The sequence below is a fragment of the Nycticebus coucang genome, chromosome 11 (genome assembly GCF_027406575.1).
Source record: "Nycticebus coucang isolate mNycCou1 chromosome 11, mNycCou1.pri, whole genome shotgun sequence".
NCBI classification, from domain to species: Eukaryota; Metazoa; Chordata; class Mammalia; order Primates; family Lorisidae; genus Nycticebus; species Nycticebus coucang.
Genome location: NC_069790.1, coordinates 11,516,017 through 11,535,223, shown reverse-complemented (window position 1 = coordinate 11,535,223; position 19,207 = coordinate 11,516,017). Strand labels below are relative to the sequence as shown.

The 19,207-nt window shown below is 55.9% G+C and overlaps 1 protein-coding gene across 6 annotated transcripts in view; it reads right to left on the bottom strand.

The window, feature by feature from the left end:
* The window catches only part of CAMK2B (calcium/calmodulin dependent protein kinase II beta), a 99,900-nt gene that overhangs the window by 45,229 nt on the left and 35,464 nt on the right, over positions 1 to 19,207 (bottom strand). For all 6 annotated transcript variants that reach the window (XM_053608407.1, XM_053608409.1, XM_053608411.1 and 3 more), the window contains exon 2: positions 11,549 to 11,643. In XM_053608407.1, coding sequence (XP_053464382.1) covers positions 11,549 to 11,643 — 95 coding nt within the window. The remainder of the gene's footprint in view (positions 1 to 11,548; positions 11,644 to 19,207) is intronic.

Genomic DNA, 19,207 nt, shown 5'->3' with positions numbered 1-19,207 from the left:
GAGACACCCACCTGCAGAAGCCTGACCAAAGCATGCCACTCACAATTGTGCGGGGGGACAATGCCTATTATGCTTATCTGGACATCACATTAACCCATGCCTAAGCTTTCAGAAGCAGGGACCACAAAGCCCCCCAAGAATAGCCAATTCCAGACCCTCATGCCCCCTTTAGGTGTGGAGCTTCCAGGGCTGGGCACGGGAGTGGGGCTCCTCTGGGCTGTCACTGTGCTGGTGGGCTGGCAGCTGGCACCCATCACCATGAAGCTGATGGGGCAGGAGGCGCCCCAAGGTGCCTACGGCTAAGTGCAGGGGGAGATGGGGCTGGGACACAGGCACATGCCACGTGATCCATCCTGGAGCACCTGCCACATGCCAGGCGCCGTCTGTTCTGTGCATTACAGTCATTAACCCATTTAATTCCAAAAACTCCCTGAGAGACCAGAAGTGGCAGGGCAGAGATTGCAAACCAGCACCTCCCTCATTCAGGTGCTGTAGGACCCCCGGCGGAGCCATCCTTAGGCGGGGTCCCCTGAACTAAAAACAAAAAGAAGCCGGCAGAGGGTGGGGGGAGAAGCAGCTGGCAGAAGTGGGGGACACTTGTGCTGACCCTGCTGCACTGCAGTGAGGCACAAGCCAGAGACAAGGAAACCAGGACATAGATAGGGTGCAGAGCTGCTGGGTCTGAAAAGCAGAGGGGCAGGAGGGGCAGCTCTCCCTCAACACTCCACAGATACACCACACCCGGCTCTGGGGACCCTCACATCCCTGTGGTTGGCGCCTGAGGTGATGGTGCAGCCAGTGTACCCCACGGGAGGAGGGACTAACAGGGCAGAATCAGGGATGCACTATTAGATCTCTGCTGTTCTCCCCATCATTGTCCCTTCCTTTCTCCAGCGCCAAGTCGGAGCCAGGGGCCAGGCTGGCTGAGGCTCCTCTGCCGGCCCAGGCCCTGAACACCATCCCCCACCCTCCCTGTACCCTACTCTCTGGCAGCGTGTGACTCACAGCAGGGGAGGGTGTGGGTGGTGAGCAGGAGGAGCCAGAGAGAGGGACAGGAGGGCGTGGGTGGGTGCCAGGCCCCCCGCCAGCTGCCAGGAGAAACAGCAGGGTTGTCACCCCCAGGAGGACACTGAGGGGCACTGGGGTCAGCAGGGGAGGATCTTCGTGTCCCCGTGCTGGTTCCAGAGCCTCTGGGATTGTCAGGTCCAGAAGCTGGGAGGAGGCTGGGCTTATGTCTGTCTGATGCTCCGCTTGGGACTCTGGTGGGGACTAAGGCCCCATTCCCTGCTCTTTCATCACGTGGGCAAGACCCAGGTAACCCTCACTGCCTATCTCAGCTACCTGCACCATCAGACAGCATGAGAGAGCTTTCTAGAATGAGAAGGCTTATCGATGTCCACACTAAACCCCAGCCGGGCATATACTGAGCCAACTTTTAACCCAAGCATCCCAGTTCACTGCAAGCTTAAACTCGTGTAAGCTTTCACGCTCCTAAGTGTGCCAGGAGCCAGGCAGTCAGCCCTGTGGCACTGAGCTATGGGGTCACACCCCAATGGGATGTTTGGACCTCCTCACCAAGCCAGTGGTATCTGGCCTTTCCTCCTGTTTGGCTGTGTCCTGGCAGGCACCTACAGATGCAGTGATGACCTTTGATGTCCCAGGAGAAGTGTGGACTGGCTGTGGGGCAGGAGCAGTAATGGTGGGCAGAGTTCAAGTCTCAGCGCTGGCACTTGCCAGCTTGGGCTATTGGCCAGTCCCTTGGTGGCTCTGACCTTGGCAAGGCAGTGGGGGCCATGGGTGGCTTCTAGGCAAGGGCTTCTGGTAGCTCCTCTCCTTTGACTCTCTGCCTGGGCAACTGAAGAATAAAATCAGCTCACAGCTCAGCAGTTAGGACGCCAGCCACATACACCAGGGCTGGTGGGTTCGAACCCTGCCTGGGCCTGCTAAACAACAATGACAACTACAACAACAAAATAGCCGGACATTGTGTCTGGTACCTGTAGTCTCAGCTACTTGGGAGGCTGAGGCAAGAGAATCACTTAAGCCCAAGAGTTTGAGGTTGCTGTGAGCTGTGACGCCACGGCACTCTACCAAGGGCGACATAATAAGACTCTCAAAAAAAAAAAGAAAGAAAAAAATACCAAAACTAGCTCAGACCCCAGAGCCAGCTTGGACCCCCGAGTCAGCTCGGGGCCATGCAGTCTTAGGGTGCAGACCAGTTTAGGGGCCAAAAGAAGGTGGTGGGCAGACCCCAGCTGTTCCTCCTAAAATGACAATTGATTTTAGAGAATGAACAGAGTCCTCCTGCATGACGGCTCTGCCTGCTGACCACCAGCTCCAGGCAGGCCTGTGACCGTTCACAACACCCATGAGGCAGGGCTGCTGTTGTGTCTTTCCATTTTTTTTTTGTAGAGACAGAGTCTCACTGTACCGCCCTTGGGTAGAGTGCCGTGGCGTCACACGGCTCACAGCAACCTCTAACTCTTGGGCTTATGCGATTCTCTTGCCTCAGCCTCCCAAGCAGCTGGGACTACAGGCACCCGCCACAACGCCCGGCTATGGCTGCTGTTGTGTCAACCCCAACTTTCAGACAGGGGCATGGGCACAGGGCTGGGTAGCAGTGGAGCTGGACCCCATGGTAGGGGCCCAACATCTCCAGAGCAGGCTGCACTTCGAGGAGCCCCTAGCCACCTCCCCATCTTCTTTCTTGTGGGATGTCAGAGGCCGCAAGAGCCCCATGCCCAAGGGGGGATGGAGCGGGCACCACTTCCCAACCCTGTCTGACCTGAGCCTGCCCTCTTTCTGGGGATCTCGGGTGGGCATGGCAGGTGGGGTGGCTGGCACCCAAATGGTAGATCTGAGATGAAAACCACCCTCCCCTGAAGCCTGGGGCCCAGGTCAGGATCCTCTGAAGGTATCTAGGAGAGTCTGCTGGAAAAGGTAGCATGGGGCGAGGCAGTGAAGGGGCGGGTGCCCCCATCCTGCTCAGCACCAGCACCAGGGTGCCTGAGAAAGCCCCCTGCAATGAAGGTAAAGAGGGGCGGCTCTCACTGCGGCTTTCTGTGCATGTTTTCTTTTTAAAAGGCAACACAGCAACCAGCAATTAACCCGCCAGCACCAGCCAGCAGCTAAACCACCCCACAAGAGCAGTCTGTGTGCGTGTCCTGCAGCTGCCTGCCACCTTGCCGTCAGGGTTTCTGGGGACCCTGGCAACCCATTTTGGCACATCCTGTCCCTCTGCACAATCATGTCATCTATGGCACTGCTGGGGGCCTCAGAGCTGTTTGGCGACCACACCGGGGTGAGTCCTACCATTCTAGGGGGCCTGGGCAGGGGTGGGGGCTACAATGTCCCGGGGGAGGTCCCTAGAGCCATCCTCTACCATGTACAGGCATCACAGCTTTGAAACAGAGACGTGGCTTGGAGTTCCCACTCCATCACTGCCAAGCTGTGGTCTTTTATGCAGGGCTGTGGTGTAAGGCCTAAAATTAAGAACAATATTATGTGTTACCTTGACATGCAGTGAAATCAGGAAGACCTTGAGTGGCCTAACCACATGTCCCCCTTCCAACCCTGCTCCCGTGAATAAGCCCTGCCAGCAAGCCTCCTCACCGCCCGGACCAGGCATGACTCCTATTCATCCCTGATTAGCAGGCTGCAGTTTCCTGCCAACCCACGAAATTACTCAGGCCAGCCAAAACTTCCTCTGGTGGGTACCAGAGGCCACTGCACCCTCTTGTTACAACAAAGAATGCCTTCCCCAGTGCCTGCTTGTCCACTCTGTTCCCGAGGGCACAGTCCTTCTCCCTGGGCTCTGCGTATCTGTGACAACCTGTCTATCCAGGATGTCGTGTAGTCTGTCATCCTCACAACCCTTGGGCAGGACTCCCATCCTCACAAACGGGGTGAACAGGAGATGATTTAAACAAAGACTCTTGAGTCCTCAGTTTTGTCAACTGTGAAATGGGAATAATCCACTCTCCAGATTGGCAGGGCAGGGGGACAGGAGGAGCTAGTAGCTGAGTCCTCTTCTGGCCCTGGTGCAGTAAGCCCTCCAACTGGGGCAGGTTCTCCTCAAGCACACACATCCCATTAGAGCCCACCTGTCCAGACACCACCATGGCTTTCTCCTAGGACAGATACGATACTGCAGCTCTGTGCTGTTGGCTCAGCACTGTGACCCTGAACATGCTCATGGAATTGAACATGAATCGCACACTTTCTGGGCTCGGACTAGGCCCCTGAGGGTACAGGATGCACTATGGCAGGGTTCTACTCATAAAGACAAGGCCCAGACTCCATAAAGCCAGGCACTGGCCACATGGGATTCCTTCCTTCCAGGGCTGCACCCCTGATAATAGCTCCCGACCACTGTGGCCTTGCCTCTGCCTCCCACTCTGCCCACTACATCCTTCTTGTCCTTTCCAGAGACCAGACAGCTGCCTGGACATTCCCATGCAGTTCTGACTGGATGCCAGGGGGCCCAACCCGGCCTGCAGCCTGAGGCCAGGGAGCATGGCCCAGAGTAAGCATGTGCACATTTTTACAGAGATTGAGAAAAAACAACAGAGAAGACCATGCAACAGAGGCCACATGTCCAGCAGCCCAGCACACTAACCGTGAGGATCTTCATACCCCTACCCTCTTCCAGCAGGGGTGGCTGCAGACTCTCACCCCTCAGCCACTGTTCTCTCTAACCTCACTAAACCCTCCATGACCTTCTATGGTGCTACAGTCCAGAAAGACCCAAGCCTGAACCTCTGTCACAGCCTCTTAGCTGGGGAGTCCTTGCTGCACAGGACAGCCTGAGCTCTTACCAGCCATTGCCACAGCCCACATGCCACCAGTGTTCCAACTCTCCCCAGAGGGCCAGGGGAGGGTGGCTGTGCCTCTCCTTTCATGAGAGATGACTTAGATGACAGATTTTTAGCAGGTCTGTCTGGCCTGGTCTTAGTGTCCCATCAGAAGATCCCAGTTGGCAGCACTAATCACCTCATCATGCCTAGGATTGGGGTTCCCCCATCAATGTGCAGATTTCAGAAACATCATGACCTTGAGAGCACCTATGGCCCTGGGGACAAAGGACAGTGGCTGCCTGATGGGGAGATTCCCACGCAGGGTCCCCAGCACCTCTAGTTCTCCAGAAAGGCTTCCTCACTTGTTTCATCATGGATCTCCAGCTCCCCAGACTTTTCCACCACCAGCCACACCAGCGTGGCAGAGACCACAGCACTGCCCCATCACGGGTCTCAGCCCCACACAGTCCTGAGGGACCTGCACATTCACCTCATCTCCCACCTGCCCCTGCCTTCACCTGCAATCACTGGTCTCCACCCCTGGAACTTTCTAACACTCTCTTCTTCTACCCTTTAAACCCGCATAGCTCTGAGCTCAGGGAGGGAGAGCTGGAGGCTGAGGTAGGGCCCCACGCTGGGCCTAAAGTCAGGACGCAGCAGGCGGGTCTGACAGGAGCTGGAACACACTGGCAGAAGCAAGTCCTGAAACCTTGGGCCTGCAAGGACCCTCGCTCGCCTCCTGCAGCAGGCAGGGCATGACAGGAAGGACCGCTCCAGATTTGGGGAAAGTCAGTGCTGGAAGAACCAGGTAGCACTGGGGTCAATTCTCCACTGAGGCAGGAGGGGACAGGCAGCCATGGCCCAGAATCCAGCCTCCACCTCCTCCCTCTGTCAGAAGCCTTTTCTGCTACCAACAATCTGATATGACTCAACTCCAGCCCTGAAAGAAGGAGAGGGGCACCCCAGAAACCCCGAAGTTCCTCCTTGTAGACAGAACTGGCCCATGAAATGAGCCCAAGAGAACCTCACGTTCACAGAGGCATCATCCCTGATAGCCAAAGGCCAGCCCACCCCTGTCCCCAGAACCCTGTTTAGGGGCTCCTCCCCTCCTCTTCCCTCCCTGCTCAGGGGCTCCTCTCCTCCCCAAGGAGGAACACCCCCGCTCAGGTGTCCCTCCCCTCCACCCCTGCTCTGGGGCTCATCCCTTCCCCCTCCTGCTCAGGGGCTCACTCCTCCCTCACCCCTGCTGGCCCTCCTCACACCAGTGGAGTGGGCACTGCTCTTGCACACAGCTTAGTGGGGTCAGGAACCTGCACTGGCCCCAAGCCAATAGCCCTCCCTGGGACACAGTGTCCACACTGGGGCCATACCTGAGGGCCAGCAAGCAGACAGCCATGAAGCCACTTACTCCACTTTGCAGGGGAGGCCACTAAGAGCCAGGACCCTCACACAGCCTGGATCTAATCCTCCCGGCCCTTTCAGAAGCCTTTGACCAAGCCCATTTGGTGTACGAACTAATTATAAAACCTGTTCTCTCGGCCACCTGGTTTAGCACTGCCAGATAAAACACAGGGTGCCCAGTTAAATTTGAATTTCAGACAAAGGATAATTTTTTTAGTATAATTATGTCCCAAGTTCAGATGAAAAATGAATAATTTTCAGTATAAATGTCTTTAACTTTTTCACTGTTTATCTGGCAATCAGTTTTATTTGCCAAATCTGGCAGCCCCAGCCTGGTTTTCTCATCACTTCTTGGTGGTCACCCTGCCCCATCCTCAGGAGGCCTCCCCGTTCCCTCCAACTCCCTCTGCACCTGCACAGTCCCCTCCCTATAAACCCAAGTCCTGGCAACAGAACCTGGCAGAGACCAGTCACCATCCTGTTAAAGCCTGACCCAGGGGTCAGGGTCTGTGGCAATGGCTGGTCTTACCAGCCAGGGGTTGGGAGGGGGCGATTCCCAGAGGGAGCACCACCACCACCACCACCCACCCACCCTCTCTGTCCCTAGGAAGCAAACTTGGGGGGGGAGGTGACCACAGTTGGTCGGATCCAAGCCCTAAAGCAGTTCCTTCAGGCTGGAAGCCACCCAGGGTTGGAAGGGGAGGAAAGGAGAGGGGTCGCCAAGCTAGCAGGGGAGAGAGAAAGAGGTCTCAAAGAGGAGGGAGAGAGTTTCCAAAAGAGAAGAGGGGAGAGGGGGTCCCCAGGGGGAGGGGAAGGGAAGGAGTGCCAGTTGAGGAGGGGAGAGGGACCCAAGGCTGGGGAAGGGAAGGGGTCTCTGGGCTTGGGGCAGGAGGAGAGGGTCCCCAGGCCGGGAGAGAAGGGAAGGAGCTGCTGCAGGCATGTTCTCCAGGCCCCTGCAATGCAGCCGGTGCCTCGTCCTCTGTTAACGCAGTTCCACGGGTTCTGCCAACCAGGCACTTGTCATCCCCTGAGTAGGGGTTACTTGTCTGGCTGTGGGTCATGGGGTGCCCACATAAAGCCTTAGGCTTGGTTGCAGCAGGAAAGCCTGAGTGCAAGTCCCCCACCTGGGCCTGTTGTATAAAGAGGTTCCAGGCAGCTACAGGCTAGAGGTGTAGACCCTCCCTGCTCTTTGGCTGCTCTTTCCACCCTGGGTACAGGCCCAGCCTCAAAGACCCAGACATATCCATACGTCACATCTTTGGGCAGGGGCTGCCCCCCAAGACAAGTCCCAGGAGGCAGGGTGCCCTGGAAAGGGAGCTGGGGACAGGTCAGGCCTACCTATACATAGGGTGAACCCCTCACCTGTGAGGTGAGCCCCACCAGAGCCCCACGCTGTCCCAACCCTCACCCCACCCCAGATGGCTGAAAGCTAAAGCTCCCCACATCCAGGCTTTGCTAACTAACATCTGTGGGCCCCTGAGCATCTCTCAGATTCACTTTCCCCCCTCTGTAAGCTGGGAGCCCACACTGACCTTGGAGGTTTGCAGAGGCGGAGGTGAGTGCCACTGATGTGACATACAAAGGCCCCAGCTGAGCCAGGAGTCCATTCCAGGGCAGGGTCCCCCACCCAATCTCCCCCACGTGGGCCAATTAACCAGGGTCACCCCTCTGCTCCTTCTCCCCAAGCTGCTCATTTCCACAGGGTGTATCAAAAAAGGCACAATAACCCCCCCCAAATGACAGCCATTCAGTGTCGACAATGAACTTGGGTATAGATAACAACTAGACTTGTGTGCCTAATAGTCTCTTTATACCCAGCCAATTAATTTTCCTCTAACTGCCTTTGTTAACAGTAGTTTAATAATCTCTAATTATTCAGTACATTCACAGACTTTGAATGTTTCACACTCTTCTATTTAACAAAGTATTAAATTAAAAAAAATTAACTGCTACAGCCTTTGGCGTGAGCTGGTGCAATTCAGCAGCATCCTGGTGGTCAGTTGCTGGGCAGTCTGAGTTTTCCTATGTCTGGTGCCAGCTCCTTTCTCCCTGTAGCCACGTGCTACCTGGCGGTTCTTGTCACCAGGAGTCTTGAGGGACAAAGGCTGCCTCCTTGGCCCTGGACAGACACACACTCTTGGCTATGCACAGGGTGGGGATGCCCGAGGAGAGGTAAGGCCTCACACACTGGCACTGACTTCATGTAAGGGGGAAAATGTGGGCAAGAGTGGGGTACGATGCTAGATTGCCCCTCCAGGCTCCAGGTCTGGTGACCTCCTCACCCCCCAGAACCCACCTCATGTCGGGGAGAAAGCAGGCCAGACAGGAGGGTGGCACCTTCATCCACGTGTTCATGGGGTCTGGGCTGGGAGATGGCCAGAGGAACCAGCTACATCTGTCCCCCCAAAAACACATGGCCAGTTGAGAAATAGCTGTGGGCGACTGACACAGCCAGGGGAGTTCCAAGCAGGGTGGCCGCTACTGGAAGGACCCTTGTTAGCTTCATGGAAGGGCCCTAGGCCTTACAGGTTGGGCAGGCCACACAGCGCCAGAAAACTGCAGGCGTCACTGGAGTGTCTGTACAGGGTTGCAGCCATCTAGCCGGGAAGAGAGGCAACCAGGTGAGGCCAGGAGCCTGAGGACATGGCCCCACTCCAGCTCTTCCTAAGGCCTTCCTGCCTTCAGCCCTCACCACACTCCTCTGAGGGAGACTCTATTTTTACCTCCATGTTATGGCTGGGGAAACCGAGGTGAACCATGGCTAAGGAATCCAGCCAGGGTCAGACAGCTGGCAGTCAGGGCTAGAGCCAGGCATTCGCCTGGAGGTGACGGGCCCTGCGGAGAGCACTGAGAGCTGGTCCCAGACGCTCTCCCTCACCTCTCCAGCTGCACCCTCACTCAGGGATGCCCAAAGGGCCTAAGGAGGGTCAGAGGAACTCAGGTCCCTATAGGGGAGAGTGTCCAAGACAGCAGAGGCATAGGACAGAGCCCCCGGACCAAGGTGGGAGGTGAACTTAGGATTCCGCTTAATGAAAGGGGTGGGAAGAAAGTGGCAGGCACCCTCCCTCTGTGGTGTCCCCAGACTATCCAGTACTATTCCCAACACCACGGGGCTGCAGCAGCAGAAACCAAGGCAAGGTCCTCAGGCAAGGAGAGGCCAGCAGCATAGTGCTGCCTGGAATGGGCTTGCTGGCATGGGTGTGGCGTCCAGGGCAGGAAGTAAAGCCCAAGTAGTTTCAGCTGTGGACAAGAGTCCGTGGTGGTTCTCTGAGGCCAAACAGCATGCAGACACCCCCAGCTGGGCTGGAGTCTGGAGAGGGGTCTGGGCCAGGTGCTGGTCTCACATGAACCCCCTCAGGAAATGCATGTTAGGACCCCTGCTGAGGACCAAGGAGACTCAGGGGTGGCTGCCATCCTCCAGGGGTAGTCAGAAAAGCAGGAGGGGACACAAGCCTTTTAAGAATTCTGGCTTCCTAGGCTAATACATTTCGACAGGTTCTTTAAACATTAAATTGACGGGTGCGACATTTGTGCCCAACTGAATTCACTCACATATGTAACTCAGCATCTCTCCCATGATGGGTCGTGGTGCTACTCTCATCAGGAGCAGCCCAAAGCCGGACAGATGCAGCCTTTGTGCAGTGGGACACCACAGAGCGTTCATTCCAAAGACACCCCCGGAAGGTTGCCCCGAGCAGGGGGTAGGTCGCGCTGGGAGCGCAATTCCACTTTCAGGCTCAGCTATGCAAGTGGATGAAACACCAGTGTACCCAAATGAGGGTGAAACGCAGGAACGGCGACCACTAGCTCTAAGAGAAGGGTCGGGGGACACCTGGGAGGCTCCAAGGCACGTGAAGCTCATGTTCTTCCTGCCTTAGAGACCTTCCACCTGTGTGGCACCAACACCCCCCAGAACATTTCACACCCGTGTCATCAGCAGTGCAACCACCAAACGTCAGGGAATGTGGAAGCTTCCTGAGTGCAGCCAGCACCCAATACGTGCTGACTTCCGGCTGGCATTAGCACAGTATGAGCAGGGCGGCTGCCTCCCTTCAGGCCTCAGTGCTGGGGCTGGTGATGAGGGCTATGCTAGGCAGCACCCGGGCTTGGGGTCGGTGAGGTTACTGGACGTGTTAAGTCCTTGTGATGTGGGAGCCACACAAGAGCTGCACCCGGGGCCTGGAGGATGACAGGCTACATGGCCCATGCTTGCCCATCCTGTGCTCAAGCTCAGGCCAGCAGCAGCCCCTGGGGGAAGAACTTGGCCACTGCATACAACCACACTGGCCCATGACTTCCAGAGGGTACAGGCTGGCAGAGAGCAGAAAGCTACTCTGAGGTCTGTGTGCTCAGCAAAGACGCCAAGCCCCTCTGTCCCCAGTGCCCCACCGGCCTCGGTCCCACCCATGTGACACATTCAGGCTGGTGTTCCTTCTTGCCCTCACTATGAGGCTTGGTCCCTACAGCCTTCCTGGACATCCCTCCTAAAATCCTGGCTATAGAAGTCACTCCTTCTGTCTCCCACCTGGTTGGCTGAATATCCCAGTGCTCATCAAAGCTGACTCTCAGAGCACATGGCCCTCACCTTTTCCCACTGTCTTCCTGGCCAGGTGCAACCTCTAGGATCCCCAACTGCCTCACTCCAGGTCCCTGGAGTACCTAAGAATCTTCCAAGCAGAAACTGGGAGGACCTCTCGGCCACCCTGCTCAGGCTGCGCTGGTCACAATGCTGCTGCCCAAGGGTTAGAGGGCTCCATCCTGGAAACCCAGTCAGGGACACACTCACATAAACACATGCAGCCACACACCTTGCAGAGACACACACTCACGCACATGTGCGCACGAGTGTGCACACACATACACTTCCTCACCCAAAGGCTGCTTTGCTGCCCAGATATTCTCCCTGTGGTGGCCTATGCTAGGCAGAGATGTCAAGATCTCCCCTGGAGACCCACAGGCACAGGCCATGGGCACTAGCCATGGGCACACCTTGAGCACCACTGGCCTCCTCGACCATCTCCCCATCCAGTTCTAGGGGCAGAGACCCCAACAGACTTGGGCAGTGTAGGCTCTGTGAACAGCCCAACTAAGAGCAAAGATGCATTTCTGGGTCTGAGGGTCACTCGCCCTCGGCCCCACTGGGCCCAAGGTGCCTCAAGTGCCTGATACTCCTGTGCCCCCCACTACAGCGTCCACTCCACAAACCCTGCTCCATGTGCGCAGCCACAGGCCAGGTAGGTCGGGCAGCAGCCGAGCCTAGGAAGCCCCCCCGGCCCAGTCCACAGGGCCCAGCCTACCAAGTCCCTGACGCAGCCCGACTGCAGCTGTGCCGGACACTCCCCAGGCCCTACCTCTAGCCGACAGCTTCTTGGTGTTGATGATCTTGGCTGCATACTCATGGCCGGTGCAGAGCTTGACACAGCGTCGGACCACAGAGAAAGCCCCCCTGGGGAGGAAAATGGGACAGCGAAAGACAGAGACAGACAAGGAGAAAGAGAGAAAGCCGATTAATCTCCCCAAAAACACTCAGCATCCAGCCACCGGCCAGGCCTCAGGCAGGCGGCCAGTGATTCAGAGATCTGTGCGAGGAAGGGGGGCTCCTCCCAGCCTGCTCGCAGCCGGCCAGCGTTAGGCACCAGCAGGACAGGGCTGGCTGCCCAACAGTTGGCACAGCCCTGCTGATGGCCTGGCCAGTGGAGGCGGCAGGGGCAGAAGGATTGGGCCCACCCCTGAAGGAAGGCCACAGTGCCCCTCAGCTCCTGGGTGACCCCTGGGCCCACATCCTCGTGAGACATCAGGACCAAGAGTGTGCCCAGGAGCCTGTGAGCGTGCTCCCTCAGTGCTCGCTACCAAGTCTCCCCGGAGGGCAGCAAATCTGGACTTGTCCCAGAGGCCCAGCTCCAAAGGGAGGACACACGAGGTCTTGGTACAGACAGGCATGCGGAATCATTAAAGGCTCTGAAGGGAGGAAGAAGCATCACATCACTAAACTGCAAAGCTGGAGGAGAGGGTCCCTAAGACCCCCCACTAGGGAACATGCACACACTAATAGCCGGGAGGTGCCACTTCTGAGAGAATGGCGTGGGCACAGCGGGGCAGAGAGCTGACCAGCACACATCACGGGCCAGAGCCCAAGAGATACAAGAAGGGTAAGAGTGTGGGAACGTGGACTAAAGTTACTCAGCTGGCAGCGACGCCCTGAACGTTGCCCACAAACCCTAACCCGCAGAGGAGCTCCACCTCAGCCACCAGGGAGTCCCCAGAGCAGTGATTTTCAGCTGGTAGGGAGGAAGTGCTGTGAACATTTTTAAAGATCATTAATTATTTTCAAAAGAAGTTCAAAGCATAGGAAGTATAGTCTGTTTTTTTTTACTTTTTTTTAGATCAACATAATATAAGTGTGCTGTGAAAGTTTAACTATAGGTTCAAGTGTGCCATGAGATTAAAAGAAAAAAGATTGAAAAACACCGATCTAGAGTCAGTGCTGCCAAGGAGCCACGGAACAGGGGCCACAGAGCGGAGGAGCCTGTGTGGCCCCCAAAGAGAACGGGAAGCCGGGGTGGGGGCAAGAGCCTACTTCCCATCCAGAGGGCCCTGCCTTACTTGACTTCTTGCCACCATTGATGTCATTTGATTTCAGATCATGTTCTAAGAATGTTAAGCCCAGCACATGTGAGGCAAGGAAATGTCATAGGAAGGGTGTAAGTCCAGACAGGAGGGAGAAGGGGCTTCTCAGGCCAGCGCTGGGAGACAGGAGGACAGGGTAGAAGCCCGCAGCCAGCAGAACACCCGCTGGTGCGAGCCCAAAGTACATACGGCCCATCCCCATCTCTGTACCCCAAAGCGCCCAGCCTCCCACCTGCACAATCTCCCCCTAAGAAACCGGCAAGAGTGCCCAAGGCAGGGCTCTGTGTGACAGAGAAGCAACATCTTAAATAGTGAACACCTTTTTTCTACAATCTTCCTTTAGAGCTAAGTCTTTGTAAAAAAGTACAATTCCTTGGGAAAAAATAAGTAATTACATGAACTCTAATTGACCACTTTCTCAATGACTTGGGTCGATAAGATCAATGACTGTGCTCAGGCGGCTGCTGAGCTGCTTCTTCGGTTTTCAGGGTCAACCCTGTGAATGGGGACATCGGGGGTGGCCGAGAGATGAGGGAGAGGTGTACATCCGTTTCAGTGTCCTCTTGCTGTTTGATATTTTTCACTATGTACATTGGTTATGTATTCAAAATATTTTTTTATTTTAAAAAAGAATGTAAAGAAAAGGATTGTTTTTAACATGTCAAAGTGGCCCGGGAGTGGCAAGGGCGGAGGCCTGGGGCGAGCTTCCTGCCTGGGCTGGTTTCAATCCTCCTCGGTCACTTCCTGGCTGCAGGGGGTGATATGGCACTGAGTCTCAGTGGCCCCATCATACAGCAGAGCAGGGTGGCCTCCCGGGGCGAGGGCGAGATTGTCTGCCCAAGCCAACCTGGACTACCATTCACGGTGGCATTTGCTTCCTGCTCAGGAGAGGTGAGAGCTTCCCCAAATGGGTCAGGCACTGCCATCTGCTGTTCTCTGACCCCCAGAGGGCAGGGTGGCCACAGCACGGCATGGTGGCCACAGCACGGCATGGTGGCCACAGCACGGCTTGGCAAACCTCTATACAGAGTTCTGGGCCAAGCCCTGAAGAGAGCGGGGAATCCTGGCTTTCCTGTGCAGGGACCTGCCCGCACGGTGCAGGGCCGTGTCTTGGAGGGAACTTCAAACACCCAGACTGGACATCTGCGCAGAGCCAAGGATAGCAGTATGGTACACATTGGGGTGAGCCAATCCTCAAGCAAAGAGGAGGCAGGAACACCCCTTCCCACCCACAGCAGGCTCCCAGGGAACGTCTAGAACAGGACAGGTCAGGAGTGGAGGGTAGGGAGCCACAGCCTTTCCCAGCACAGGTGTGTCCACACAACAAATGACCAAAAGCCCGGCTGCAGAAGGACAGATCACAGGACTGCCCCAGGTGGGCTTTTCTCCCCTCCCCAGGTCAGCGATCCCTTTCTTCTCTGCAGAAGGCTCTGGAATTGCCCCTGCACCATCAGCCTGGGCCTGAGACTAGTATGTCCAGGGCAGGGAAAAGAAGAGCAAGAGGCCAGGCCGGTGGAAGCCAGGAGAGACTGTTGGGGGACGGCAGAAGGCATGGCTGAGGGGGCACGAATGAGTCTGGAGTGGGAGCGCCACTGTGCGCATCTTCATGACAGGGAAGGCAGCATGCACAGTGCATCCAGCAGGCACTCAACAAGAAAGCCCCAGGATGACATGGGCCTGCAGATGGGGTGGAGGGCAGGATCTCCACTGCTGACAACTTGATGTCCCCAGAGGGCAAGGCGGCTGGCTGATGGAGGGCAGAAATTGGCCCTATGATGACCCCTGCTACCTGTTCCCAGCTCCTCGGCTCCTGACTTCATCCCCTCCATTCCACAGCCTCACTGCAGCGCTGGACATTCTCTGAGCCCCCAACTCTCCCCCTCCTCTCTGCCCCCACCTGGCATACATCCCTAAGGCCCGCCCCAGGCATCTGTCCACTTTACCCACCTTTCCCCCCAGAGAACCACCTTGAAATGGGCTCCTCTTGGTGGTCTGTCCTCCCCTCCCCCCACCCCCATCCCCACACACTCAGGCTGGTAGCTGCAGAACCAGTTTTGCCTCCTCCCCTCCCCTTATGGCTCTGCCACTCACTAGAGGCCAATCTGTCACAGGAATTCCTCCTGGAAGTGACAGCTCTTTGAGAAGAGGCCACAAGCACATTTAGTATGTGCCCTGCTGGCTGTGGTAGGGGCCCCAACATCTTAGACATCTCTCAAAGTAAGAAGGCTGGCACCACTGCCATCCTCTCTCAGGATCTGGTGCCTGCATGCAGAATTTATAATCATTGAGAGATAATACCAACCAAGATCCTTGGTCTGAATTGTAAGCCTGTCCCTACTGCCACAGGCCAACTCCTATGCATCCTGTAAGACCCAATTCCAACAGCTCCTTTTCCAAGCTCCCAAAGGAAGTCAGCTCTGAATATTGCACCTTGCATTTGTCTCAGGTCCACTTTGTTATAATTATTTGTCCCCCCCCACACACACTCTCGATAGACCAGCCTGTGTCCTACATTCTGGACCCCGGTGTCAGGCACAGCATCTGGCCTGTGTTACAGGAGCAAGAACCAACGTTCAAGCAACTCCAGTTGGCTGTGGAAAGGGGTTGCTGGGCCTTAGCACTTGTCCAGCCCAGCTGGAAGAGAGCATGGCCACCAAAAGGCCATGTGGAGGGAGGGTCTGAGCTAGTTTCTAGAGAATGAGTCAGGAAGAGGGGACTCCTGGAGTGACCCAGCAGGAGGACCACCAAGACTTGGAGGACCACCAAGACTTCTAGGCCCTGTGGACAGGCATCCCTTAGGCTGAGGCCCACAGCCCCATTCAGAGCAGAAGCACATCTGAGTAAACAGGGTCTGGGACTTGGGGGATGCCCCAGCCTGCGGACAGGCTCAAAGTCCCCTCTGCTTATCCAGAAGCACAGATGGGCAGGCAGGTAGTGGCAGCATTGTGCTAAACTCCTCGAAGAACATCCTTGAACGGGGTTGCAGGTGTGCACACTGATACTGGGGCACCATCCACTCCCAGGAGGCTGCAAGGCAGAGGGGTTGGGGATGAGGAGTGGGGAGAAGGTCCAGAAAAGAGAACACTGTGGGGTCCCAGGTTGATGTTCTGAACATCTGAACATCAAGGTCACCTGCACAATGCTCAGTGAGGGACGCCTGCTACTGAACTCAGCTGAAAGTGATTTGAATAACTTGTTCACATCACAAGGCCGCTGGGCACCAAGCATATTATGGGGCTTTTAAAATCAAATAGAGCTAATTAAAACAAGAAAATACTCTTTGAGTCCTTGCCTTGTGGAAGGCTCAGAACACTATCTCGTTTACAGTGGAATCAACAGTGCCGGGGAAACCGGTCCTGGGAGAAAAAGAGAATTCTGGGAGGGAAGGGAGCCCTGGAACTGCTAAATGCTTCCGTGAGCTGCCCCCAGGCTGCAAGCACCCCGCACCTGCCTCACTGCTAGGGTCTCTGTCACCTCATCTGAAAATGGGGTGAAGGCCACCTCGGAGGAGAGCTTGATGCTCCCACCAACCACTGCTATCCAGGGCAGTGCCCAAGCTTTACAGGTGAGTGACAGCCTTGTGGGGACTTTATGGGGGCAGATGTGGTGGGAAGTGTCAGAGTCCACAGGACCCCTCATCTGTCTGCCTCTGTCTTAGCCCTACATCCCGTCTAGAGCTCCTCTCATACCATGACAGAATGAAAGCACCAGCCTCTATCCCCAGCTCTCCTGCCCCTCAGGAACAGAGACTGGCCCCAGGATTTTCCCAGGCTCCAACTCTAGCTGCCCTCCCACCTGTAGCTATTGGTGGCTTCCATCCACCCCGACACAGCTTCCTGCTGCAGGTGGCTCTATGACCTGCCCCATTCTCCACTAGGCTTTGCTGGTTGGGCCACTGCCCTCCCCAGAACCCCAGGCTGCCCCCACTGTCTTGTCCCACCCCATGCTCTCCCCAGTGAGCTGGCCAGGAGGGTCTCCCTAGAGCAGAGGGCCTTTGCTGGGCTGGAGTCTGTGGGAGGCTGAGAGAGGTGGGAAGGCTCTGAGCCTTGCCCTGGGCTCACAGAGGGCTGTGGAGTAGCCCCTCAGGGACCTGCCTGTGTCCTGCCTTCACTGGTGAAGACTGGGTGGGGGTCACCACGATCGCTAGTTCTCAGGGTGCCAGTTAAGACACTTGGTAATGACACTGCAATGGCAGTTTGGACGCTCCGTCCCTGCTGCCTGTCCCATGTAGCCATGGCAGAGCCTGCTCGGGTGCTCCCCCCTCCCCAGCTATGTCATCCAGGGCTGAAGACTCCAGTCAATTAGTGAGGACATTTCCTAGACCACATGTGCAATAAATGAGGTGAGGTGTGCAGAAGCCGTGAATTAGTGTCAGGCACCCAGAAAGCTGTGATGCAACTCTGCTCCTGGCATGGGTGGATGGGGAGTAGCCCCAGGGACTTCTTTGGTTTGGGATCCCATGATGTCCTCACTGAAGCAGCCCTGCAGAGAGCTGTGCTGGGGCAAGTGAAGCCCAGGACTGCTTCTCAGACGGGCCCACTCAATACTCTGCCTCCATCCTCTTGGTGGCAACTCTGGAGGCAGCAGCTTCTCTGTCCTATTCCTCTTAGCTTCCTCGGTCCACGCCTGGCTTCCTCCCAAGCATGGGGCCTGTGCCCTCGGACTCAGAGCTTCCCTGCCTCATCCTGGTCCCCCCCAGCCTCACAGGGGCTGACTTCCTAGCACAGCTGCTATTTGCATAAGTAAACCTAAAGCCTGAGTTCCACTGGTCACCTCTGTCTCTCCAGCACACAACACACACATGCAGGGACTCTCCTAACTCAGACGTTCTGGGGTGGGCTGGAAATGCCCCCTCAGGTTGGTTCCCAACAACAGTGATAGCCAAGGGCCATGCCAGGGATACCTTTGGTCCACAGACAGGCCACGGGTAATTCCAAGGTGGTCTTACATTTTAGAGCCGAAGGAAGCCCAGGAGTCTTGAGTAAAAGCAGAAGAGCCAACCCTGTTGACCTGATTTGTAAACTGAAATTTCCCATTTGGGTTTTCTGTGTATGGCTCCCCTCACAGGCCAGGGCCAGGTGCTGTCTCCCAGTGACAAGCACGGTCCCCTGATCCCCCCCAGGTCCTCTCCATCAGAGCTTTCTGGAAGAGGCTGAGCTGGCAAAGAAGCACTCAAAGCTGCTACACAGGGGCCAAGGCTGGGGACAGGCCAGGGCTGGGGACAGCCCAGCAGGCACAGGTCTACCGGCTGCACAGAGGTTGGCTCGTGTGTTTGTAAGTTGCTATTTATTTGTGTGTTAGCTTTTTAAAAAATCCCACATTTCCTACCTTTGAAAAAATGAGTGCTTAGGAGTGAAGGAAGAAAGGTTCTTTTATATTTTAATCTTGACCTAAGCAATTTGGTCAAAACAAGAACTTCTGTATGAAACAAGAGTGCTGAGACTGCAGTGGGTTTTTTCTTCTTTTATGTATTTTTCTGCTTGCAGTAATACAAACACATAATCCATGTTCACGCAGATGAATTATGTGTTTGTATTATGATTATGTGTACAGTGTTTGCAACAGAGTAAACAAGATAAAGAACACACTGAAGTCACCTCCATAAGCCCAAACGCAGTGGGCAGAGGCGCTGCTGTTTTATTTGTGCGGGTGTGCGGCAACCTCACCGCCGGGAGGTGTCCTCCCGCACCCTCAGCGCCTCCTGCCTCTACTTTCTGTATTTCCCCATGACACTGGCAAGCCCTCACCAGGGGGATCTGACAGCTGCACACTGCTTTGCCTGAGGACACCGTCCTACACCCTATGGTGTGGTATTTAACTGTCCCCAGCCACCCTGGGCCTGGCCTTGCCTGCATTGACGCATTGGGCAGGAGGGGTAGTTCCCAGGCCCAGAGCAATGTCCCACCGGGAGGTGGGCAGGGGTCACCCACTAGCAGGCAGCCCTCAGGCACAGGCAAGCTACACTCCTGGGGCTGGGTCTGTCCACTCCAGCCCAGGTCCAGACACCCTGGCTTCTAAACACTGGGCCCCAGGTGGCCCTACTGGAGCGGCCAAGCGACATTAAAGTCTAAGTCTAGTGTAAGCACCAGACGCCCCTGGCCCCAGCCAGCACCCAAGCACGTGCTCTACCAGCACGCGAGTTCTTATTTCATATTTCACCTTTTATATTTAACATCACTTCACATGCGGTTCCCACATTTTAACTAGATCATATACTCAACTTGATGGCAGAGAACATTCCTTCAGGTTCACACAGCACAGACAGCCAGGAACTTCCTCAACTAGTAGGCATGGGGGACAGGGCGGTCCACCTTCCCTTCTCATAAACAAGCGTTTTGGTTATTTTATAGAGTTCATTTCTAAAGGTACAACCTCTGGATGAT